The sequence below is a fragment of the Microcaecilia unicolor genome, chromosome 1 (genome assembly GCF_901765095.1).
Source record: "Microcaecilia unicolor chromosome 1, aMicUni1.1, whole genome shotgun sequence".
Taxonomy (NCBI): domain Eukaryota; kingdom Metazoa; phylum Chordata; class Amphibia; order Gymnophiona; family Siphonopidae; genus Microcaecilia; species Microcaecilia unicolor.
In genome coordinates this window covers 328,521,182-328,547,365 of record NC_044031.1, presented here as the reverse complement: position 1 = coordinate 328,547,365, position 26,184 = coordinate 328,521,182, and the positions used below count along the sequence as shown (strand labels likewise).

General features: G+C 43.0%; 1 protein-coding gene across 1 annotated transcript in view; it reads left to right on the top strand.

Moving 5' to 3' along the window:
- The window catches only part of LOC115478355 (cadherin-10-like), a 392,306-nt gene that overhangs the window by 305,976 nt on the left and 60,146 nt on the right, over nucleotides 1–26,184 (top strand). Inside the window, 2 exon segments of the mRNA XM_030215685.1 lie at nucleotides 3,938–4,074; nucleotides 14,375–14,496. Of these exon segments, the coding sequence (XP_030071545.1) occupies nucleotides 3,938–4,074; nucleotides 14,375–14,496 (259 nt within the window).

The following is a 26,184-nucleotide window of genomic DNA, read 5'->3' as shown; positions in this document are numbered from 1 at the left end:
GTCAACTTTTCTACTTGTTTGTCCACCTTAAGATTGTCACATATGATTAACAAGTCCTGATCCTCTTTCATGCACAAAAGTTCTTCACCCCCTGAACTGTACCATTCCTTCAGGTTTTTGAAGCCCGAACTCATAACCCTACATTGTTTTAGCATTAAATTTTAGGCCACTCTTCAAGCTTCACTAGGTCCTTCTTCATATTACCTACACCATCAGGGGGTCTACCCTATTGCCGATTTTGGTATCATCCACAAAGAGGCAAATCTTACCAGACAGACCTTCAGCAGTATTGCTGTAATGGACTGTCACGGAGTCCGGAGTAGTGAGCCCTTGGGCCACTGCCAGTAACCAGCAGCAGCAGTTGAACCACCCAAACAGGAAGCGAGGTTGAACACAGACAGGATGGTACAAGCAGAACTGGAACTAGCAGAATGGGAACTGAAGCGGTAGATGAGCAGGGCTGGAATAAGCAGGGTTGGAACAACCGGATTCTGGAATGGACTTTGCTTGGCTGGAACCGGATGCTGGAACGGACTTGGCCTGGCTGAAACCGGATTCTGGAACGTGCTTGGCTGGAACCGGATTCTGGAACGGGCTTGGCTTGACTGGTACCGGATTCTGGATTCTCAAACAGGATTCAGGATTCTCAAACAGGCTTGGCTGGAATGGAAGCTGAAAGCAGACAGGGTTGGAACAAACAGTGGGGAAGAGTGAAGCTTGGCAAAAACACCAGAGCACAGCTTGGCTGCAAGAACATCACAGCGAGGCTTGGCAGCAGGAACCCCAAAGCAAGTCTGGAATACTGGAACATCAGAATAGGACTGGAAGAAGACAGCCCACAGCAGCCTGGTCACCAGGAGGCGAGGTGGGTGTAGGCATGTGTTACGTCTGTGCTCCCCTCATCCTCTGGTGGCCAGAACCGGTGGCTGCTATGAACTGCCATAGACTGTCTTGCTGTTCCTACCCGGTCCAGACTTAAGTCCAGTCCGGTCCGGATCTTCCAGACTGCCAGACTTGCTTGCTTTTTTTGAACCTACACAGCACCCATAGTTGCCTGGTGATTGCTGCACCTGGAGCTCAACTCTTGGTGAAAAGTGGCCAGGTGCAGGTGAAGCCTAACTGTTTGTCAGAGTTCTACCCTATCCCTAGTATGGAGTGGTTTTGCCTGCCACTGCCGCTCCTCAGCCATGGCCCAAGGGCTCACAAACCCAGTTCCAGCTTTGTAAACGTGACAGCATGGGAGACAGTCACAAACATGACAATTGCTTACAAAAATGTTAAAAAGAACCAACAAAAGAACCGAATCTAGTGGTACACCACTGGTAGCATCCCTGTCCTCAGAGTGAACTCCACTTACCAGGACCCGCTATTGTCTTCCGCTCAACCAGTTCCTAACCCAGTCAATCACATCAGGGCCCATACAAAGGGCACTCAGTTTATTTATTAGTTGTCTATGAGGCACCGTGTCAAAGGCTTTGGTAAAATCTAAATGCACCACATCTAGCACTGTCCCTCGATTACAACTCTCTGGTCACCCAGTCAAAGAAATTAATCAGATTTGTCTGACAAGACCTGCCTCTGGTGAAAACATGTTGCCTCGGACCCTGTAATCCATTGGATTCCAGAAACTTCAATATTCTCTATTTTAAAAGCATTTGTATTAATTTACTTACCACAAAAGTCAGACTTACCAGCCTGAAGTTCCTAGCCTTTTCCTTACTTCTACTTTTGTGGAGAGGGGCCACATCTGCCCTTCTCCAGTCCTCTGGAACCACTAGAGAAGCATTAAAAAGATCATCTTGTGGAACCACCAGAACTTCCCTAAGTTCCTTCAGTACTCTCAGATGTATGCCATCTGACCCCATTGCTTTGTCCACCTTTAGTTTATCCAGCTCCTCATGAACACAATCTTCTGAAAATTGTTTGGGGTCAACCATACCTTCACTCCTCACAGTGTTAGTCTTCTATGGTCCTGCTCCTGGCCTGTCAGCTGTGAACACAGAAATATTTTTTAAGCAATTCTACCTTATCTTTATCAGCTTCTACATATTCTTCCCCTTCACCTTTGAGTCTCACAATGCCACTTTTGCATGTCCTCCCATCACTTACATATCTATAACATGTCTTGTCCCTCCATTCTACAGAGTTGCCTATTTTTTCTTCTATTTGCATCATTACTTTCCTGACCACTCTACCAGCTTCTGCTAGCTTTTCAGATATTGGCGCCTGTCTTTCTCTTTCTGTGATCTCTTGTAGTTTATAAAGGCTAACCTTTTTTTCCTTATCAACTACTAGTTTTGAGAACCAAAGTGACCTTCTCATTTTACTTTTAGTGGTCCATACACATTTCAATCAAATATGTATCATTTTAGCTTTGACTTTCATGTAATTCTTGCTTCTAGGATCCCACAAGATCTTAGAAATAGAAGCCTAATGAAGGGGCCCTTTTTCTAAGCCACGGTAGGGCTACTGAGCGAGTAGCATGCGCCAAATCGATCCTATCACTGGGGTAGTGCGGGCACCTGGTGGTAGTTCTGAAGTTGGCATGTGCAGTTTCCCATGGTAGAAAGCTACCAACCTCCCCTTCCTTTCCTATCCCCCCCTAGCTTTTATATTATTATTGTATTATCCTCACAGTATCATTGTCAATGTAGTCCCTTCCTTTCTTGATAACTTTATTGTAAGCCGATCAGATAATATTTGATTTGCGGGGTATAAGCCCCCTAATATACTTGAAACTTAAACTATTTTCTCCCACAGGGGCATTCTCGACAGTAACCAGCAGGGTGGCCACATTGCCGCGTGCTGACTGATTACCACATGAGTAGCGTGTGAGCCCTTACCGTCTTCTAAGTAGGTGGTGGTAAAGGCCAAGGCAGGAAATAGCCATGTGCTAATTTTAATATTTGCACATGGCCATTTACTACCCCATTTTTAAAAAAGGCTTTTTTTCTTGCTGTAATAAAAAATGGCCCACCACACACCAATTTCACACACCAAAACTATTGTACGCCACTTTTTACCACGGCTTAGTAAAGGGCCCCAAGTACTTCCAGCATCCCTGTGTTACTCAATAAAACACTAGTTTAAAATACCCTTTGTCCATGTTAGGATCCACTTTTTCTTTTAAAAATAAGCAAAAGGAGGTCGTAGGGGTACATACAAGGTTTTTTTTTCTTTTTTAAGGTCAAAGAGTTTGTGCTGATTTCTGATGAAAGATTTGTCGGTTGCCACATGGGCTCTGATACATGGAATAAAATCAACATCATTGTTGTTCTCTGGGGGAAAGTGGTTCATAATGCAATAAGGCCAGCTTTCTTGTTCGTGACAGAGTACCAGAGGTAAATTATAAACCAATGATTCTCAAACCTGTTCCTAGAGGCACCCTAGCCAGTCAGGCTTTCAGTATATCCACAATGAATATTCATAAGAGAGATTTGCATGCAGTGCAGACATTCATTGTAGATATCCTGAAAACCTGACTGGCTGGGGTGCCTCCATGACCAGGTTTGGGGATCACTTTTATAAACAAACCTGCCATTGTGAGCAAGTACCAGGAAGGCTAGCAGGAGATCCCTAAGATTCCTTTCCCCTTATCTTTAAAAATAATATGCAGTGGAGCAGTTCCATATTTGAGAATTGGAAACATTTGCAGAAATAGAACATTTTCAGTTTTATTGTGATTATGCCTCATGCATAGATAAATTTTCCTGAAAAATTATATCTCTGCTGTCTGAAACAACTGGTGAGAGAAACTTCAATGCATAATCCCAAACACTAAAAGCATGAATGAGCAAAAGAAAATGTCCTACATATTATGGAAACAAACAAATTTCTCAAATAATTCCTAAACCTGGATGTGTCTGTTGCATATGAAAATCAAATATACATTTCCATTTTTTTCATAGTGTGTTTTCTTTTCACATTCTATGCATAGGTTTTCTTTGGATCGTCATACAGACCTTGACAGAATTTTTAATATCTACTCTGGAAACGGATCTATTTACACTGCGAAGCCTCTTGATCGTGAACTGTCGCAATGGCATAATCTTAGCGTTATAGCTACCGAGATCAGTAAGCCACTGTGTCTTTCTATGTGTGTCTTAAAAAAAAAACTTTCTTATAATAAGTCAATAAAATTCTGTTTGAAGCCAATAGTTCTTGCAGGTAGCTTACTAAAAAAAAAGTAAATTCCCAAGAGCTACCAGATGAATTAATAGATGTCTTCTCAGGTGCTCTGAACATTTCTGAAGGCAGTGCTGAAGAAACTTTAATTCTTTAGAACTGTGAAGGAAGATGTTTTTACATTATAGCATTTTAAAAGACAACTAATATGATTTATTCTCTTAGGGGCCCTATTACTAAGCTGCAGTAAGTGTTAATGTGTGTATACTGCAGCTTTAAAAGAGCTTACCATGGGACATGCTCAAACGTCCTGCTGTAAGTTTTTAATTTGTGCACATAAACCACATGCTAAAAAATGGTTTTTTTTTTAAATATTTCCACAAAGAGGGCATGTCTGGGGGCAGAGAGTTGGTGTTTCTGTGCTTATTAGCACATGAGCACTTGCCGCATACAAAATGGGTGGCAGTAAGTGCTTACACACCAGGGGCGTAGCTACGTGGGTCCCCCCAGATTTGGCCCTAGTCCCCACCAACCCTTTCGACCCCCCTTTCCCGCCACCGCCATCGGGTACCTGTGCTGGCGGGGGTCCCCAAACCCCGCCAGCTGAAATCCTCTTCAGCCGGTCTCTGGGCCGACACGTTGCTGCAGCTGATGTGGACGCCTAGGATTCTGTTTCTTCTGTGTGAGTCATCCTGATGTCCTGTACGTTGAACGTGGACGACTCACACAGAAGAAATAGAATCCTAGGCTTCCACATCAGCTGCAGCAATGTGCCGGCCTGGAGACCGGCTGAAGAGGATTTCGGCTGGTGGGGGTTGGGGACCCCCGCCAGCACAGGTACCTGATGCCGGCGGCGGGGGACTCGGGGGAGGGTTGGTGGTGGCGGGAAGGAGGGGTCGAAAGGGGAGGGTGCAGGGGGGAACAAAGGTGGCGGGGGGTCCGTGGTGCCGGGGGGGGGCTAAAATGTGCCCCCTCACCTCGGGCTCTGCCCCCCCCCCCGCCAAAGTCTGGCTATGCCCCGTCACACACTAACCCCCCCGTTTACTAAGCTGTGCAGCAATGCTGACATAGCGTATTCAAAGTGAATGGGCTGTGTCAGCATTAGCGCATGGCAGCTGCTAGCGCGGCTTAGTAAACAGGGACCATTAATAGGGAAAATGGAAAATCAACCATTTTCCAGCTGCAGGAAAAGCATTATTGCATGGATAAGTCCACTTTCTACCTCAGTTTAGTAATAGGAGCCCTTAATCTATTATGCCTTGAGAATGCACAGAAAATACATTATTTTTGTTTGGTACTTGTTTATTTTTAAAAAAATATCCATAGCTAAAGATTTGCTCATATTTAGGGTGAACCCGGATAGCTGCCCAAACTTCTGTATCGACTTGATAAGGTGGGTGAGGGAGGTACTTGGTTGCGTTGTTAGGACCATGAGATCATCTGCAAAGGCGAGAGCTTTGACAGTGCTTCCTCCCACTTGCATGCCTGGTATGTCCTTTGTGGATTTAAGAGTTCTCAGTAAAGGTTCCATTGTCAAAATGAACAATGCTGGAGATAGGGGACACCTTTGTCTTGTGCCCCTTGCTATGTCAAACGGTTGAGCCCGGATCCCATTCACTAACACCTCTGCTCTGGGACCTTCATAAAGAGCCTCTATTGCCTTATAGTATCTACCCCCAAATCCCATATGTCGTAGCACTGAGAACATGTATGGCCACCCCACCTGGTCAAAGGCCTTTGTGGCATCTAGTGAGTATAGGGAGGCTGGGATTTCGGACATCTGGCAGGTTGTCATAGCGAGCAGTAATTTCCGTACATTCTTAGCCGCTTGTCTGGACTGAACAAAGCCCACTTGTTCTTCAGCTATTAATCTAGGTAAAATCTCTGCCAGCCGATTAGCCAGCACTTTGGCTAAGATTTTCAGATCTACATTTAGTAGGGAAATTGGTCTGTAGGAGTCCGCTACATTCTCAGGGCGTCCAGGTTTTAGGATTAAGGTTATTAAGGCTGCATTGGTGTATGGTGGAAATTGTCCCTCCCCAATAACTTGCTCATAAAACTCGCAAATCGCTGGATAAAAGGAGGTGGGCAACATTTTATAAAACTCTCCCGTATATCCGTCCGGGCCTGGTGCGGAACCCCCCTGGCAATTGCTTGACCACAGCTTGTATTTCTTTTAATGTGAACGGTTTTTCTAGCTCTGTTTGTTCTTGTATTTTGAGTCTTGGGAGTCCCTCCCAGTCCAGGAATTGTTGTCAGTCAGTGGCATCTGGAGCTGGCCTAGAATTATATAATGTGGAAAAGAACTTTGTGAGTGTCTCCGCTATTTTCTCACTTTGATTTTGTATTTGCCCTGATTCGTCTTTGAGCGTCACTATTGGTTTCCGCGGGCTCCAAGCCTTGATTAATCTCGACATCATTGTGCCAGACCTGTTACCGAACCGATAGAGTCTGAATTTCTGATAAGCTAGGGATTTGCACACTCGTTCATGCAATAAAGCATTGAGGGTGGCTTGGATAGCCTTTACTCGTTCCTGAGTTGTCGCTGACGGGTGTGCAATATATCTGTTTTTTGCCTTTTGCAGGTTTTGTTCTAATCTCACTATAGCCATGGTGTGTTTTTTATTCCTGGCATGGACATAGGCTATAACCTCTCCCCTTAGGACTGCCTTAGCTGCACTCCAGAAGAGCTTCGGTTAATCTTTGTGTTGTTTGTTGTGTTGGACATAGTCTTCCCATCTCTGCCTTATATGTTCCTAGAACTCTCTATTGTTCGCCAAATAAGCCGGAAATCTCCACCCCCTTGTCTGTTGATAAAAGGAGGGTGCTTCTATATCCATCCACACTATTGAGTGGTCGGACACCTCCTCCGGCCCTATTGTCGAGGAGGTCACCCATTGAAATGCTGGTTGCGCTATCAGGATATAATCAAGCCTGGAAAGCGTCCCATGGGCACGTGAGCGGTGTGTATACTCCTGCTCATCTGGATGTAAACAACGCCACACATCTACCAAATTTAATGTGCGTTGAAAGGAAGCCAGGGCACGTGATCTGGGTCCCCCTCTGTGAGCAGCGTTAGGTTTGGAACAGTCCCGCTGAGGATCTGCCACTATATTAAAGTCTCCCAATACCAATAAGTGTGAATTGTGACAGGATAGGCATAATTGTATTATGTGAGCAAAAAATTGTCTATTGTATGTGTTTCGTCCTTATAGCCCCAATACCAAGAATTCTCTATGCTGCAGCCATAGTCATACCAAGACATACCGTCCCTGAGGGTCAGCCTTTGCTAGTTCTGTCTTGGTTGTCAGTCCCTTTCGGATCAGCAAAGCCACCCCACTCTTACGATCTCCCGATGAGGCTGCGTACACTTCGCCCATCCATTGTCTTTTTAACTTTAAATGTTCTTCCATAGTGAGCCTGGTCTCCTGTAGGCATCCTATATCAACCTTATGTCTCTTAAGGGCCGCTAAGATTTTAGTGCTCTTAATTGGGGTGGCAATGCCTCCTACGTTCCAAGTGGCAAATCTAGTAGTATATGTGTGTGTACAAGTTATCAAATGGTATTATCTGCGCTTCTTTCCTTAAGGGTCGCCCCAGGTGCCCAGCCTCACCCGGGGTAGCAAGATGGATAAGTTTGGCTCTTTTCTCATACCCCAATATCCGTGACAGGCTCGGATCTATCTGAGTTTTCGTCTCTAGTGAGTGACTCCACTCCTGTTCTAGCTTCCGGCTATTTCTTTCCCTCCCATCCCCTATACCCAACCCTTGCCCCCCCCCACCCCTACCCTCCTCTCCCCCCCCCCCCCGTCCTAATCTCTCTCTTCCTAATTATAAGAAAAGTGGAGGGAGATCAATGATGGTAGCCCCCCGCACTCGGATGCCCCATTTATCTCAATTGTTGTTTATAGATCTGCATGCTCAGCTGCTGCTTATTCCAAAGACCTTGTGAACTGCATTAATTCCATTTTTAGAGTCTTTTTTAGCGTTACTTGCTGCAGGTTCACCATTGCAATGTGTCCTCTAGCCACTTTTGCACCTCCTGGGATGACTGAAAGGTTCGCCATTTATCCTGATGGTGTATTTTCAGTATGGCTGGATAAATCAGCCTGAATCGCTGTTTTGCCTCTGCTAGTGCCCTGCACACAGGCCCAAAGGCTCTCCTGCGCTCTTGTAGAGCCTGTGAGAAGTCCTGAAATATTTTCATGGGTGAGCCTTCAAATATTAAGCTGTCTTGTGTATCTTGAGAATTACCGCTCTGGGCCTTTGCGCATTGTCCATCCTGCGTCCCACGCGATGCGCTCGCTCCAGGCATAAAGATTCAACGCTGTCTGAGAGGGCAAATTGGTCTGTCAGCCATTTTTCTAGGGCATTAGGCAACTGATGTTCCGGTACTGTCTCTGGTATGCCTATTATACGCAAATTCGCTCTATGTGAGCGATTTTCTAAGTCATCAATTTGGTTCACTTGCTTTTGGGTTAGTTCTTTAATTTGTGCCGCGGTTCTGGCTCCTTCGTCCTCCAGGGTCGACACCCACTGCTCCAGCTCGCCGGTTCTCCTCGTCGTGTCCTCCAACAATGATTCTATGGAGGTCAGCTGGTTCGAGAGTTGTTGGAGTTGTGGTTCTATCGCAAACCGTACCGCCTCCGTCAACTGTTGTACTTGTGAGTCCAAGAACATTGACGGTTGGGATGTGGTTACGGGAGCGGGGCTCATCGCCATTTTGCTCTCGAGCATGCGGGGCCTATCCACTTCTTTTTTAGCTCCTTTCGCGGGCATAGCTGGTTCTTGGCGAGTGACAAAATTATCCATGCACCCGTCCTCGCTTCCGATGAAAGTTTTTAGGCGCTGCTATTATCAATCCTTCAAGTTTGGGCATCAGGAAGAGGGCCGGGGCCTAAGAGGTGAGCGTTCCACGTATGCTCCCCTCAACACATCACGTGATCTCCCTAATGCTGATTTTTAAAAAAGGTTCCAGAGGAGATCTGGGAAATTATAGACCAATGAGTCTGACGTCGGTGCTGGGCAAAATGGTAGACACTATTATTAAGAACAAAATTACAGAGCATATTAAAAAGCATGGATTAATGAGACAAAGTCAACATGGATTTAGTGAAGGGAAATCTTGCCTCACCAATCTACTACATTTCTTTGAAGGGGTGAACAAACATGTGGATAAAGGTGAGCCAGTTGATATTGTGTATCTGGATTTTCAGAAGGCGTTTGACAAAGTACCTAATGAAAGACTCCAGAGGAAATTGGAGAGTCATGGGATAGGAGGTAGTGTTCTATTGTGGATTAAAAACTGGTTAAAAGATAGAAAACAGAGAACAGGATTAAATGGTCATTATTCTCAATGGAGAAGGGTAGTTAGTGGGGTTCCCTAGGGGTCTGTGCTGGGACTGCTGCTTTTTAACATATTTATAAATGACCTAGAGATGGGAGTAACTAGTGAGATAATTAAATTTGCTGATGACACAAAGTTGTTCAAAGTCGTTAAATCGCGGGAAGATTGTGAAAAATTACAAAAGGACCTTACGAGACTGGGAGACTGGGCGGCTAAATGGCAGATGAAGTTTAATGTGAGCAAGTGCAAAGTGATGCATGTGGGAAAGAGGAACCCGAATTATAGCTACGTCATGCAAGGTTCCACATTAGGAATCACTGACCAAGAAAGGGATCTAGGTGTCGTCGTTGATGAAACGTTGAAATCTTCTGCTCAGTGTGCTGCTGCGGCTAAGAAAGCGAATAGAATGTTATAAGTTATTAGGAAAGGACTGGAAAACAAAAATGAGGACGTTGTAATGCCTTTGTATCGCTCCATGGTGCGACCACTCTTCAAAAATTGTGTTCAATTCTGGTCGCCGCATCTCAAAAAATATATAGTGGAATTAGAAAAGGTGAAGAGAAGGGTGACAAAAATGATAAAGGAGATGGGGTCTTGGGGTGGGGGGGGGGGGGGGTTGAAGTTACTGCCTTGGGGATCTTCACTTAGAAGAGCAGCACTTCTGGGTGTGGAGGTTGGCCCACTGGGGGTTCTGGTTGGGAAAACACAAGGGTGAGACAAAAAAGGGGCTTACAGCTTAGGGGGAATGATCTGGCCGCCCATATAACTTAAGCATGCCAGCTCTTTTAGCATGCAGCCTGGGGGGCATATGGGAATAACTGGGTGCCCATAGGCGGTCGGTGGCCCAACTGTTTGGGGAGGCTAAAGGGGGCGGGGTTATGGGTGGGACCAGGGGCGGGGCTTACATCCATAATTGTCTGACAACATAGAAAAAAAATAAGTAAAAAAATAAGTCACAATTAATTCCTTTTATTAAATTAGATATTAAATATGTATCATATGTCAAAGAATAAAGTGGTTGCTCAAAGCATGTACTAACCACAATTGCTCAACTGCAAAACACTATGCACAAATTTGTGCAAAAACATACTCATAAACCTTCCTGTACCATAACACTGGGCAGACCCTAATAAACCAATATACCACCCATACGGAAAATGCAGACCGTCAACAATATGAAACAAGGATCATAATATCACAATTCTCATGTAGTGCCACAAAACACCCTTTTAGGGTGGAAAGTGTTCACAATTAGCTCCTTTTATGAATGACTATATGTAGATCCTTCAAGAGGTAGTGTGTCATGATTTTGGCTCTAAAACCCTTTCTGATGATTTGGTGCCACCTCAGTAAGGCCAATACACAATCTCTCCACTGCAAAACACTATACACAAACTTGTGCAAAAGCACACTCATAACCTTACCAAACCATAACAGTACTAATTCCAAGGACAGGACAAGCTACAACCTTATGCATGGAAAGGCTTTTTTCCATGTCCCTGGCTCCCCCCTGCACTTTTCCATGGCACCTCTTTCTCTCCCTATCGCTCTCTGGCTCTCCACTGCTCTTATCCATGCCCCCTGGCTCTCCTCTGCTCTCCCACCTCCTACCATTTCCCGCCAGTGACCACGTTCTCTTCTCTCCCTCCGGCCCAGGCCTCTTTGCTGTAGCGCTGACAGAAGAAGAAAAATAAGCGTGGGGCTGCAGCAGCCTTCAGATATGCGTTGTCGGCTCTGCCGGTCCTCTGCCCCCAGAACGGGAAATTGACGTCACGGGGCAGAGACCGGCAGAGCCGACAGCGCATGTCTGAAGGCTGCTGCAGCCCCGCTTCTTTTTCTTCTTCTGTTATGCTGGCTGTGGAGAGTAGCGACAGCAGCGGATCGTACGTCTCGTTCCTGGCTGCCGCTGCGCTGCTCAACAGAAGCGGGCAGCAGAAGATTTTGTCCAGAGTGTTGTCACCGAGTCCGGCTGCATTTAGAGAAGGAGGTAGGCGGGGACGCGGGGTAGGTCACAGCTGGGCTGGGGAGGCTCCCCAAGCCTCTTATACCGGGCGCCATGTGGGTGCCCTTATGCTTCCAGGCCAGTGGAATAATGTTGCTTGTGAGGGAGCTTACACGCATTGCTATTCTTTTACCATGGGAGTCAGCAGCCTTCAGTACTGATATTCCACAGGTTAGTCATTCCCACAGAAATCAAGATGAAATAAAAGTCCACCTTTTACTGACCCTTAATTACATTCTGCCTTCCCAGCCCCCCTTTATTGTGATCCTGAACTCACGGTCAGGTATTCTCATCTAACTGTGTTTGAGCACTTTTTATTACTGAACTTGGCCTCTGGAATTCATTGCCAGCTGACCTGTGAAAAATGTTCCAGTTCCTATTTATTTATTAAGGTTTTTTTTTTTTTATTTAATGACTTTTATACACCATTTTCCTGATAATATATCATCCAAAATGGCTTACATAGCATAAAAATCAATTAAAGTAAAAAAAGAACTAAGTAAAGAAGAATAGAAAACATAAATTAAAATTAAATTAATAGAGTACACAGCAGTTAGATGGAAGGGAAGAGAAACATTTTCAATTTCTTTTAAAACTCTAAAAAACAGGGTTCTAAATCTAAAATCAATCAAATCAACTATTGCTTTAAAAGCAATTGGAGTCCTTTCAGCAAGCATTTGTTGTTTAATAATGTTTTCATTTAATTATTTTCTCTGGTCATAAAAAATAAAGGGGTGTGTTTACTAAAGGGCATTACACATACAGGGACCCTTTTACTAAGCTGCGTAGGTGCTTACGCACGCCCAACACGCATCAGTTTGGAGTTACCACCCGGCTACCGCGTGGTCCTTGCGGTAATTTCATTTTTAACGCACGTTTGCTGTGTGCGCTGGAAAATAATATGTATTTTTTGGCACGTGGCAAAAAATGGGTGGTAATCATCATTCTATGTGCATAGATGAATACCACACAGTTAACGTGTGAGACCTTACCATTAAGTCAATGGTTTGCGGTAAGGTCTCAGACCCAAAATGGATGTGTGCCAATTTTTATTTTTCCGCACATCCATTTTCAGCAAAAATAAAAAAGGCCTTTCTTACAGGCGCTCTGAAAAATGAATCTGCACACACCTAAAACACACGCCTACACAAGCGCAGCCCATTTTTCGGCACACCTTAGTAAAAGGAATCCTTAATTTAATTTAGTTCTTATATACCAACTGTTGTTCTGGTTAGGATTGATAGCAGTTTACAAAGCGAGGTTTAACCATTAGGTAGGTGAGGTAGAGAGGAGGTAAGGAAGAGGAACTCATCGTTTGGGGAGGGGGGGGATGTTGCAGAGATCCTGAAGATTAGTTTGAGTATGGGTAACCATTGTTTAAGTGGGTTTTAAGCAGTTTTCTGAAGAGTGTGTGTAGGATGGTTATAATTTTAGGCCCAGATGGAGCATGTTCCATTGATTTGCCCCCTGAAAAGACAATGATTTTTCAAGCATAGATTTTAGTCTGAATTTTTTGGCGGACGGGTAGCCCAATGTCAGGGTTACCACATGACGACATTAAGGTGTTCTGCAGTAATATACCTGTTGGTGTGCATGTTAGGGACTATTTCAGGGAGAAAGTGTGGCATGGCATGGAAACATTATCCCTGTTAGTGCTAACCAGATAACAGCTGACTTAATGCTGAATCATTTAGCGCCTCCTACATAGGAGTTTTGAGTGCTCTTATGTTAAATCCTAGCAGTTACTGCATGCTAATGACTACATTAGCACATGGTCTGCATAAAATATACTCTTAAAAAGAAAAACATTAAATTTGCAGATAACAATGTGCTAAAATCTATGTCAGCTACAAGTCCTAATGCCCTTTAGTAAACATGCCCTAATGTTCTAATGGCAGTGCAGTCACTTAATTTAATTTAATTTGTTTTAATTTATGTTTGATTCTATTATGCTATACTGAATCATTGTTTTATTACAGAGTTTGTTTGAACTGCTGTTTCAGACTAACATTTTGGGGTCCTTTTACTAAGGCGTGCTAACAGATTTAGCGCATACCAATCAATAGCGTGCACTAAATGCTGCGCAGCCCATTGTATTCCTATGGGCTGCATGGCATATAGGGGGAGATGGGGAGATTCTATATATGACGCCTGGGAAATCCATGTGGCAATCATTTTTGGCTAAGCGTAATCTATAAGATTTAGCCACGGTATATAGAATTTGCTTAGTTGATATCCTACCACCTAAAACTATGTGCCTCCATTTACACCAATGAAAACATGGCGTAAATCCCTGCACGTAGATTTATGTGCACTGGGCCATGTTTTATAAGAATGCACATACATTTGGGAATGCCCACAAAATGCCCATTTCCCTGCCCCTAGCCACTTCCCTTTTGAACTGCGTGCTTTAGAATTTAGGTGCAGTTCATTACAGAATGTGCTTAACGAGTTATGAGTGTAAAATCTAATTATTGCCAAATATTGCTTGTTAAGTGCTGTTCAAAATGTTGATTGGCTTGTTAAGCTAATTAAGTGACATTCATTGTTATGGGATATGCCTAGATTTCGGCATGGAACGCTAGGCACGGTATATATAGAATATGAGGAATACTGCATGTTAATCGGTAGCACATGCTAAATCCATTGGTGCGCCTTAGTAAAAGGACCTCTTTATTTGCTGTGTTATTATTTTTTATGTAATTATGTATGCATTTATTGGAACCCACTTAGATTGTAGTATAGATTGGGCTATACATTTTTTTAAATAAATAAAAATCTTTTACTGCACTTCACTAAATAGGGCCATTTATGTGTAGACATTAGTGTTTAATGAACAGCATTTTGAAAGATTTTTTTTCACATTTTCTGTATTTCTGTATTTATTTATATTTATATAGGTAATCCCAAACAGACCACCCATGCACCTGTTTTTATCAAAATTTTGGACATCAATGACAACGCACCACAGTTTGCCATGTTCTATGATACATTTGTATGTGAAAATGCAAGAGCAGGACAGGTACTGTACAAATGTATTATTTTGTTTTTCTATGGAAACACAGGAATATAGATAATACTTTTTAAGTGTACACCTAAAGTATAGGATTTCAACTGCCTAGTTGCCATAGAAACCTCTTGTGAAATACAGTTCTAATTCCTAATTCTATTTACAAAAGTTTTTCAGCACGTGTGCAGATATTTTAGTAAATCTTTCAATAACAAAGCTTTGAATCTACACCCCCCCCCCCCCCCCAAAAAAAAAAATATATATATATATATATTTCCTTCAAAGCAGCCATTGCAAGGTATTGGTATAGTATATTAATGAAGCATGTTAGACAACAGATTTATGAAGGAAATTTTCAAAGAAATGTTCATACATAAAACAAGTTTTTAAACACAGAAAAGGGCCTTTTGAAAAATGTCAAATGTGTACCTATGGTTATATACCTGTACAGTATATACGTACAAAGAATTTCTGCATAGGTGTACACACATACGGCTAGATTCTATAAATGTTGTCTAAATTCTAGACACATCCAATTAATATACCTACCATTATTCTATACAATGCACCTAAAGCTAGACGCGGTGTGTAGAATAGCGCATGGGACCGGGGAACATGCCAATATTTAGGCGCATACATTTTCACCACTGAAAATGTGGCATGAATACCCATGCCTAAATATAGGCATGTTCCCTGAATTCTATAACATGCATAAATTTGAATAATGCCCTGACACACCCACACTCCTCTCATGGCCATGCCCCCTTTTCAGCTACGTGCATTGGAATTTACGCACACCTATTTTTAGAATTCACCTAAAAAGAAGTGCTCATAAATGTCAATTATTACCAATTAATGATGATAATTGCTTGTTATTGGTGAATTATCATCACTGATTGGCTTGTTACTCATTTGAGTAGTGTGTGGAAATTGGCTGCGCACACAATTTAGCAAATGCTTCTCACCGCGTCTTATATAGAATCTAACTAATATTGGGAGTTTGTTCCTGAGAACAGAGTTGGGCAGAAAGTGTGTGTATATATACACATACAGATTTTTTGATTGATTTTACAATTATATTCTGACCTTCCGAAATTTTGTGTTCAAGACTGACTCAAGAACTAATTGTTAAAGAAAATAATTACTGTAGTTTTCCTGGGTCTTGCAGAAGGGGAATCTTACATTTGTACATTCATATATTGTGCCACCCTTTTAAAAGGTAGCAGTTTCGCGCTCTCAATCAGACCCCAAGCCTATCAAAACCGTGACTGTTACTTTCTTTGGAACCACCCACAAGTCACCTACAGCTACGGTGAATATATAGCCAGCCATTAGAAACTGTGATATGGAAAGGGCTTTTACTGTATCTCAAACTGTTTGCTTTATTGGAGTACTAGTACAAAAGGCCCGTTTCTGAAACAAATGAAACGGGCGCTAGCATGGTATTTGTTTTCTGCCATGAATATGTTGTAATAGTTTTTTTTATTATAATTGTGTTGTGTTGGTAATGAATAATTGTAATTTGTACTTTATGTGCAATTTAATTTTTTTTTTTTTTTTTTGTAGTGTTGTTTTTTGTTTTTTTTTGTATTTGTAGGATGTAGTATAAGGAAGTTACGAAAAACTACATCCTACATATAGGATGTTGTGTGCACGCGTGCTTCGTGATTATTTCTTGCCGAGTGTGTGTGAGAGTGTCTGTGTGAAAGAGAGAGAGTGAATATGTGAGTGTGTGTGTGTGTGTGTGTGTGAGAGAGAGAGAGAGAGAGAGTGAGTCTGGGTGTGAGTGGGGAGGTTGTCAGAGTTTGTGTATGATTGTGTGTGTGTGTGGGGGGGGGGGGGGGGGGGACAGTGTAGCAGCGTCTGTGTGGGAGAGTGTGGGCACTCACCATGATCAACTTTTCGTGCATTGAAATAATCCCGTCCATTTTTCTGCTCCACTGTGGTCATAGGAGCCAACTTTTCAAAATTATTGGAGGTGCTAAGCCCAGTGGAAATAACACTTCCTTGGCCACATACAAGGAATGTTCTCAATATTGGGGGTGCTCAAGCACCCACAGAGTCCTATGACTGTGGTAAAATGACAGCTGCTGCTGTGCATTAGCAGATTGTCTGAGTGATCGTAGCCGGTGCGCAGGCGCGCTTGTTGTGGGCTCGGGATTCGATTGGCGTTTTTTTTAGCGAGACACAGGCGCGCTTTCTGTTGTTATGTGAGTGGAGTTAAAGGCACGTGCCTGTGTTCATGCGAGTTGGGGAGTGTGATTCTTTAATGCCGGTATAACTCATTACCCGCCCTCAATGTCGTGACGTTTTGACGCGAGGGCGGAGCAGACAGATGGTCGTTTGTTGTGGGCACGGGAGTGGCTTGGTGTGTTTTTGTTACCCGTCCTCAACGTCTTGACGTTTTGACGCTAGGGCGGAGCAGACAGAGATGGAGCCTGAGCTTCAGAAGCTTCAAACCCTTCACTGAAGCCACGGAGTCAGCTTCAGAATGTTGAGGGTGCTTTTTATTATATAGGATGTCTGATGTTTTGGAAGCCTAAAGGACCATCATCTAGGTTGATACAATGGAAATATGAAGTATTCCAAAACAGAAAAGATCATGATATTCTTTGGGACAACATTCATCAGTGGCTGCTTAATATATAATTTCATTGTCTGTTTTCAGTAGTTTTATGGATAATGTTGAGCTGAAAATCCCTCCAAGTGCTTTGACACTATCTGTTCAGTGAAGGGGCAGAAGATGGGTGGTAGTAGTAGAGTGAGGGGGATGCCACAAAATTATATGGATAGTAGCAATAGCAGATTTAAACTTAGAAAGGAAGTTATCAATCTGTGTTAGGGCTTTAAAGTCATGTTATTTGCCCTGAATGCAACTTAAAGAGCCCTAATGCAGCTTGACTTCATTTACCACAGCAATGTTTAAGTCACCATGGGCTACATAGTGATAAGATTAAAAAGATGTACATGCATGATTTGCATCTAGTTACTGTGCAAAAACTCCCTAAAGCGACTTGTCATGTGCACAGGGTATTCACTGCAAGTCACGTTATGGCCCAGAAATCACAGTAAAATCAGCTGGAGTTATTTTCCCATCAAGTAGCATCAGGCTGCAAAGCCACAACCTAATGCTCCCAGGCCACAGACTGAAGACTGTCAAAGCCCTTCCCCACCCACCCTCGACCCAAGCCACCTTAAGCACATCCCCTCAATCCAATCTTTCCACCCCCTGAAACACATCCCTACCCCCTATCCAAGCAACCATTCCCCCACCCCCTGACAGGATCTACCAAATGGATGTAATGCTGCTACTAATTGGGTTTCTGCCAGATTTTTGTGACCTGGATTGACCACTGTTAGAAGCAGGATACTGGGCTAGATAGACCATTGGTCTGACCCAATATGGTTATTCTTATGTTCTTATGATTCCCTGGTGGTCCAGTGGTGATCAGGCAGGAACAATCCTTAGTCACTCCTGCCCTGTCTGGTGCCATATCCAAAATAGCACCCCTACTGTAGTAGCATGGTAAAATAACTTATCATAATGGTATCCCATGCTTCTATCTATCCCCCATAGTCAGCACTTCTGACTATAGATTAGATTCTATATATGGCACCTGAAAAATCAGCGCCAAAAATATTTCCACCTAGGTGTATTATGTAAACTATGCCTAGATTTTGACACAGTTTATAGAATATACCTAGCCAGTTTATAGAATATGCCTAGTGTCCATACCTGTGCCTAACTCTAGACGCATGGCGTGAATACCGGCATCTAAGTTAGGCATGGAGCAGGTATATTCTATAACCGTGCATGTAGATTTTCAGAATGTCCATAGTCCGCTCATTCTATGCCCATGGCCATGCCCCCTTTTTGACAGCATGCAGAATCTATGCACAGCACTTTACAGAATATTCCTAGCATGTTGTGCATGAAAATTCTAATTAATGCCAATTAGTGTCAATAATTGCTTGTTAAATGGCAATTGGCTTAAATAATTAAATTTCCAGGGGTATATGTGCAGTTGCAATGAATATACATTAATAATGTAAACTCTGGCATCAGCTCTTAAATACTATGGTTGTTGTCACTCCTGAGAATTTATCCCCTTCTGTTTAGATCATTGTAGTGATGCCTTGCATATTTTCCTATTTGTTCAATTTTTGTCATTATTTTTTTGTATTAAGTATATTTACAGTGGGGGAAATAAGTATTTGATCCCTTGCTGATTTTGTAAGTTTGCCCACTGACAAAGAAATGAGCAGCCCATAATTGAAGGGTAGGTTATTGGTAACAGTGAGAGATAGCACATCACAAATTAAATCCGGAAAATCACATTGTGGAAAGTATATGAATTTATTTGCATTCTGCAGAGGGAAATAAGTATTTGATCCCCCACCAACCAGTAAGAGATCTGGCCCCTACAGACCAGGTAGATGCTCCAAATCAACTCGTTACCTGCATGACAGACAGCTGTCGGCAATGGTCACCTGTATGAAAGACACCTGTCCACAGACTCAGTGAATCAGTCAGACTCTAACCTCTACAAAATGGCCAAGAGCAAGGAGCTGTCTAAGGATGTCAGGGACAAGATCATACACCTGCACAAGGCTGGAATGGGCTACAAAACCATCAGTAAGACGCTGGGCGAGAAGGAGACAACTGTTGGTGCCATAGTAAGAAAATGGAAGAAGTACAAAATGACTGTCAATCGACAAAGATCTGGGGCTCCACGCAAAATCTCACCTCGTGGGGTATCCTTGATCATGAGGAAGGTTAGAAATCAGCCTACAACTACAAGGGGGGAACTTGTCAATGATCTCAAGGCAGCTGGGACCACTGTCACCACGAAAACCATTGGTAACACATTACGACATAACGGATTGCAATCCTGCAGTGCCCGCAAGGTCCCCCTGCTCCGGAAGGCACATGTGACGGCCCGTCTGAAGTTTGCCAGTGAACACCTGGATGATGCCGAGAGTGATTGGGAGAAGGTGCTGTGGTCAGATGAGACAAAAATTGAGCTCTTTGGCATGAACTCAACTCGCCGTGTTTGGAGGAAGAGAAATGCTGCCTATGACCCAAAGAACACCGTCCCCACTGTCAAGCATGGAGGTGGAAATGTTATGTTTTGGGGGTGTTTCTCTGCTAAGGGCACAGGACTACTTCACCGCATCAATGGGAGAATGGATGGGGCCATGTACCGTACAATTCTGAGTGACAACCTCCTTCCCTCCGCCAGGGCCTTAAAAATGGGTCGTGGCTGGGTCTTCCAGCACGACAATGACCCAAAACATACAGCCAAGGCAACAAAGGAGTGGCTCAGGAAGAAGCACATTAGGGTCATGGAGTGGCCTAGCCAGTCACCAGACCTTAATCCCATTGAAAACTTATGGAGGGAGCTGAAGCTGCGAGTTGCCAAGCGACAGCCCAGAACTCTTAATGATTTAGAGATGATCTGCAAAGAGGAGTGGACCAAAATTCCTCCTGACATGTGTGCAAACCTCATCATCAACTACAGAAGACGTCTGACCGCTGTGCTTGCCAACAAGGGTTTTGCCACCAAGTATTAGGTCTTGTTTGCCAGAGGGATTAAATACTTATTTCCCTCTGCAGAATGCAAATAAATTCATATACTTTCCACAATGTGATTTTCCGGATTTAATTTGTGATGTGCTATCTCTCACTGTTACCAATAACCTACCCTTCAATTATGGGCTGCTCATGTCTTTGTCAGTGGGCAAACTTACAAAATCAGCAAGGGATCAAATACTTATTTCTCCCACTGTATAAGGTTAGAGCCAAGCTGTGTTGGGCTATATTTACTGAATATTTTAAAGTTTCCTTTTGTTTAACTGGTAGAAAATAGAATAGGTGAATATGGGAGCAAGCTGCATTCTTTAAAGAAGATAGAAGGAAAAAAATGTAATGAAAGTGATTGAGAAGGAGTTGAAAGAATGCAGAGTAGAGGTTTATATTAGTGAGAGACAAGAAGGCTGCATGTTATAAACTACTTAAGATAAGGGGGAATGCAATGAGGGATAAATGAGAGGTGAATGTAAGAATCTTAAGAATGATGCTATTTGGTCCTCATTTACCACCCCCCCCCCCCTGTTTACAAAGCCGCGCAGCAATGCCGACACAGCCCATTCAAAGTGAATGGGCTGTGTTGGCATTACCACACCGACAGCTCCTAGCACATCTTTGTAAACAGGGGGTTAAGCTTTGTTTCTATAGAAACAGAATGGAAAAAAAATAAAACATTAGGGCTGTTTTAGGCACTAACGTGCACCTAACACAGAAAAAAATGGCCTAACGTAGGATATGCTAAAGTATTCTCCATTAGTTTTTTCCACCTGCATATGCTAAATGTGCGCTATTTATTTTTCTTTATTTTTTTGGAGGGGGTGTGTCAGGGGCAGAGAGCAGGAATGGATGCACTAATCAGCTAGCAAGCTATTACTACCGCCATGCTTACTGATAAGCACATCCATAATGCAGGATCCCTTAGCGCCTCCTAAATAATGCACAGCCATAAATGAAACTAACAGATAAAAGCGCTTTTTTAACAGCTGTACTAACATTTCCTTATCGAGATGGAAGAGTCCTCTAACCTTATCCCATGGATCAGTTCAGTTAAACTGTACAAACCATGTATGTTTTTAAGGATCATTAGAACAATAATAAATTTGATATACGTGGAGGGGCATAATCGAAAGGGGTGCCCAAGTTTTCCTGAGGATGTCCTCGCAGGATGTCCCAGCAAAGGGGCGGGGAAGCCTGTATTATCAAAACAAGATGGGCGTCCATCTTTCGTTTCGATAATACGGTCGGGGACGCCCAAATTGCGAAATTTAGGTCGACCTTAGAGATGGTCGTCTTTAGAGATGGTCGTCCCCGATTTTCTGCCATAATGGAAACCGAGAACACCCATCTCAGAAACGACCAAATCCAAGCCATTTGGTCGTAGGAGGATCCAGCATTCATAGTGCACTGGTCCTTCTCACATGCCAGGACACCAACCGGGCACCCTAGGAGGCACTGCAGTGGACTTCACAAATTGATCCCAGGTACATAGCTCCCTTACCTTGTGTGCTGAGCCCTCCCTCCCAAAACCCACTCCCCACAACTGTACACCACTACCATAGCCCTAAGGGGTGGAGGGGGTCTACATGTGGGTACAGTGGGTTTGTGGTGGGTTTTGAAGGGCTCATATTTACCACCACAAGTGTAACAGGTAGGGGGGATGGGCTTGGGTCCACCTGCCTGAAGTGCACTGCAGTACCCACTAAAACTGCTCCAGGGACCTGCATACTGCTGTCATGGAGCTTGGTATGACATTTGAGGCTGGCATAGAGGCTGGCAAAAAGGCCCACTAAATATGCATTTGGGGAGGGGGGAGCAGACAAAGGTGAGTGTGCCATTGGGTAGGGTGAGGGAGGATGGAGCTTAAAGAGGGAAACAGGAGGAAATTTCAAGCCTTAGGATGGGGAAATTCTTTGCAAAAATGCTAGAAAGAAACAGCGCTGAATTTTGCAGAATTTTCAACAATTTTGCACAGAATTCCCCCCCCAGGAGTAACATAGACCTCAGAACATCAAAATAAGTACAGCCCAAAAACTGTGTTGCAGGGTTTGTTATGCAAAAGAAATTCTAAAAAATATCACCAAAAAAAATCACGCTCAAACTATCAAAGTGGAGAAAAGGACCTCAGTGAAAATTGCTCATAAATACTACAAAACCATGTGATCTGGATCTTCCAATCATCAGTCAAGAAAAAAAAGAATAAACTCTATTTTTTACAAATGTATACTTCAAGTTTATATTTCAAAACATGAATTCAACATTACATAAAAATTGAAACCCATACAGCACAACACAGAAGTAACAAAAAGGGTCCCATTCTTTAGAAAATTCTCAAATTCGCCAAAGCATAGTCTCCAACTATAGACCGGTGGCTTCTATTCCTTTATTAGTTAAAATAATGGAAGGTCTGGTTACATATCAATTCATGGATTACCTTCACCTTCACTCGATTTTACACAGCTCACAGTCTGGTTTCAGGCCCTCTTACAGTACTGAAATGGTCTTTTTCACTCTCCTAGCTAACTTTAGATGGGAACTAGGTAAAGGTAATAAGATCTTAATACTCCAGTTTGATTTGTCAAGCGGCTTTGACACCGTAGATTATGATATTCTTCTTAGCATCCTTGACCATTTTGGTATATGTAGAATTGTCTTAAACTGGTTCTCTGGATTCTTAAAATCAAGATCTTACGAAGTTAAATAGTCAGGTACAATTTCATCATCATGGTCCTCCAGTTGTGGAGTCCCGCAAGGTTCTCCTCTATCCCCCATCTTATTCAACCTCATAATGACTCCCCTAGGTTACTTACTGGAAAATAATGGCTTTCCAACTTATATTTATGCTAATGACATCACTATATACATTCCATTTATTAATAACATAAATGATATAACCCATTTAATCAAACTAGGCATCACACTGATGGAATTCTGGGCATCCAATTTCAAGTTGAAATTCAACACTAAAAAAACTAAATTCCTTATTATTACCAATCCTTATCATCCTATGACTCTCAAGAACTTAAAATTGAAAACACTACTTATCTTCTTGACTCTACAATGAAAATCCTTGGAATCACAATAGAACAATTTGTTTCACTTGAGATTCAGGTTTCAAAAGTAGTTTAAAATGTTTTCATTACATTATGGAAACTTAAATGGTTAAGACCATTTTTCACTAAGTCAGTCTTTTACTCCATAGTTCAGTCCTTAGTCTTAACTAAATTTGATTACTGTAACTCCATTTATGCTGGCGTCAAATGTGATCATCTGAAAAAAACTGCAAACCACCCAAAATACTGCAGCTCATCTTATCTGTAAATCTCCACGCTTTGCCAAAGCTTCTCCTCTTCTATTTAAATTACATTGGTTACCAATTAAAGAACGTATATCGTTCAAACTATATGTTTTTATTCACCAAATTCTATATGGCATGTTTCCTTCCTTTATGAATGATCTTATTGAATTACCTCCTCGGAATGCGAGAAACTCATCCAGATCACATCTCATTTTCCATTTCTAAATTGTAAAAACGTAATCTATAAAAAAATACATAATGTCAACTTCTCATACCAAGGTACCACAATTTGGAATTCCCTACCAAAACTCTACTAGGCATATTGATGACTACAAGTTCATTGAAAACTTATTTTTCTTTAGTTTTCAATAAGCCAACTAATTCTATCTGAATCAATGCTTTATCCGGCTTCTCGCTCATTTTTCCTCTTTAAGAACCCTTTCCATAGAATCTATTCCCTTTTCTCTGATTCTTCTAGTCTAACATAATTGATTATTACTATTACATCATTAGATATATTCAATCAAGGCTCCTTTTCCTTATCTGTTCTTTTCCTTCTATATTGGCTCAATTTCAGAATATAATATTTGCATACTGTTGTACTGATTGTTTTGTTTAATGTGACTCACTATCAGGCTTATTTTCGAAAGAGAAGGACGCCCACCTTTCGACACAAATCGGAAGATGGTCGTCCTTCTTACAGGGTCATCCAAATCAGTATAATTGAAAGCCGATTTTGGACGCCCCCAACTGCTTTCCGTCGCAGGGACATCCAAAATTCACAGGGGCGTGTTGGAGACGTAGTGAAGGTGGGACTTGGGCGTGCCTAACACATAGATGTCCTCTATGGAAAATAATGGAAAATAAAGGGCATCCCTGACGAGCACTTGGACGACTTTACCTGGTCCTGTTTTTCTTATGACTAAGGCACAAAAAGGTACCAAAACTGACCAGATGACCACCAGAGAGAATCGGGGATGACCTCCCCTTACTCCCCCAGTGGTCCCTATCCCCCTCCCACCCTCAAAATAAATCTTTCAAAATATTTTGTGACAGCCTCTATGCCAGCCTCAAAAGTCATACTCAGGTCCATCACAGCAGTATGCAGGTCCCTGGAGCAGTTTTAGTGGGTGCTCCTGTTTGACAAATATGCTGCCTCAGGGGGGCTAGTACAATAATTGTATTTGAAAACACTGCTTCCAAAATGTCTATTGGAAAGGCAACAACACCAACATTTAAAACCTGATGTCATCTGCATAGTTCCACCTAAAATATGTACAGAGGCTATCTAAAAATGTCAAATGTTCTGATTTGCAAGTTACACTTTTTCAATTTTTGGACTTAATGAATTAACTTACGAGGCCCTGTAATTGGAATGAGTACACTTTAAATCCTTTAACAGGAACCACTGGAGGGCATGTCTGGTGCAGCAGCTGTGGTAATTAAAGTTGGTGCATTAAAAAGCTCATAGTTGGATCTTGGGATCGAGCTGGGGGTCTGTCACAAGGCAAGCTACCACTGGTCCCAGCCCCTGCCTTTCGGTGCCTCCTTGATGCTTGTGACTGAGTATGCTGGGGGTCCAAAGTGTTTACTTTGAAAAACTTAGAGTGTTCAAAGCAGGTCAGTCACTTGAATATTTCAGCTAGGAATAATGGAATACAACCATGATTAAGAGGGATGGCCAGGGCCATTCATATTGTGCCGCCAGTGGTGAAATTCTTGGAACGGTGCAAGATGAACCAAAGCGAAAACATTTGCCAAGAATGTTTTCATTAATCAAGAACAAAAGTCAGAGTAACATGGAGGGGCAAAATCGAACTGGGCGTCCATCTTTACAGGTGCCCCGGCGTTTCGATAATATGGTCGGGGACGCCCAAATCTCAATATTTACGTCGACCGAAATGTTGAGATCACCGACCTTAGAGATGGCCAGCCTCGGTTTTCGCCTATAATGGAAACCAAGGAAGGCCATCTCAAAAATGGCCAAATCCAAGCCCTTTGGTCGTGGGAGGAGCCAGCATTTGTAGTGCACTGATCCCTCTCACATGCCAGGACACCAACCGAGAACCCTAGGGGGCACTGCAGTGGACTTCACAAATTGATCCCAGGTGCATAGCTCCCTTACCTTGGGTGCTGAGCCCCCCAAACCCCCACCAAAACCCACTACCCCCAACTGTACAACACTACCATAGCCCTTAAAGGGTGAATGGGGGGCACCTAGATGTGGGTATAGTGGGTTTCGGGTGGGTTTTGGATGGCTCCCATTTACCACCACAAGTGTAACAGGTAGGGGGGGATGGGCCTGGGTCCGCCTGCCTGAAGTGCACTGCAGTACCCACTAAAAACTGCTCCAGGAACCTGCATACTGCTGTCATGGAGCTGTTTATGACATTTCAGGCTGACATAGAGGCTGGCAAAAAAGTTTTTATTTATTTATTTATTTTTTTGGTGGGAAGGGGTTCCCACCACTGGGGGAGTAAGGAGAGATGATCCCTGATTTCCTCCGGTGGTCATCTGATCAGTTCGGGCACCTTTCCGAGGCTTGCTTGTGAAAAAAATTGGACCAAGTAAAGTCGGCCAAATGCTCGTCAGTGATGCCCTTCTTTTTTCTATTATCGGCCGAGGACGGCCATCTGTTAACCACGCCCCCGTCCTGCCTTCGGTACACTGCAGACACGCCCCCGTCAACTTTGGTCATCCCCACGATGGAAAGCAGTTGAGGACGCCCAAAATCAGCTTTTGATTATGCCGATTTGGGCAACCCTGAGAGAAGGATGCCCGTCTCCCAATTTGTCTCTTTCGATTATGCCACTGA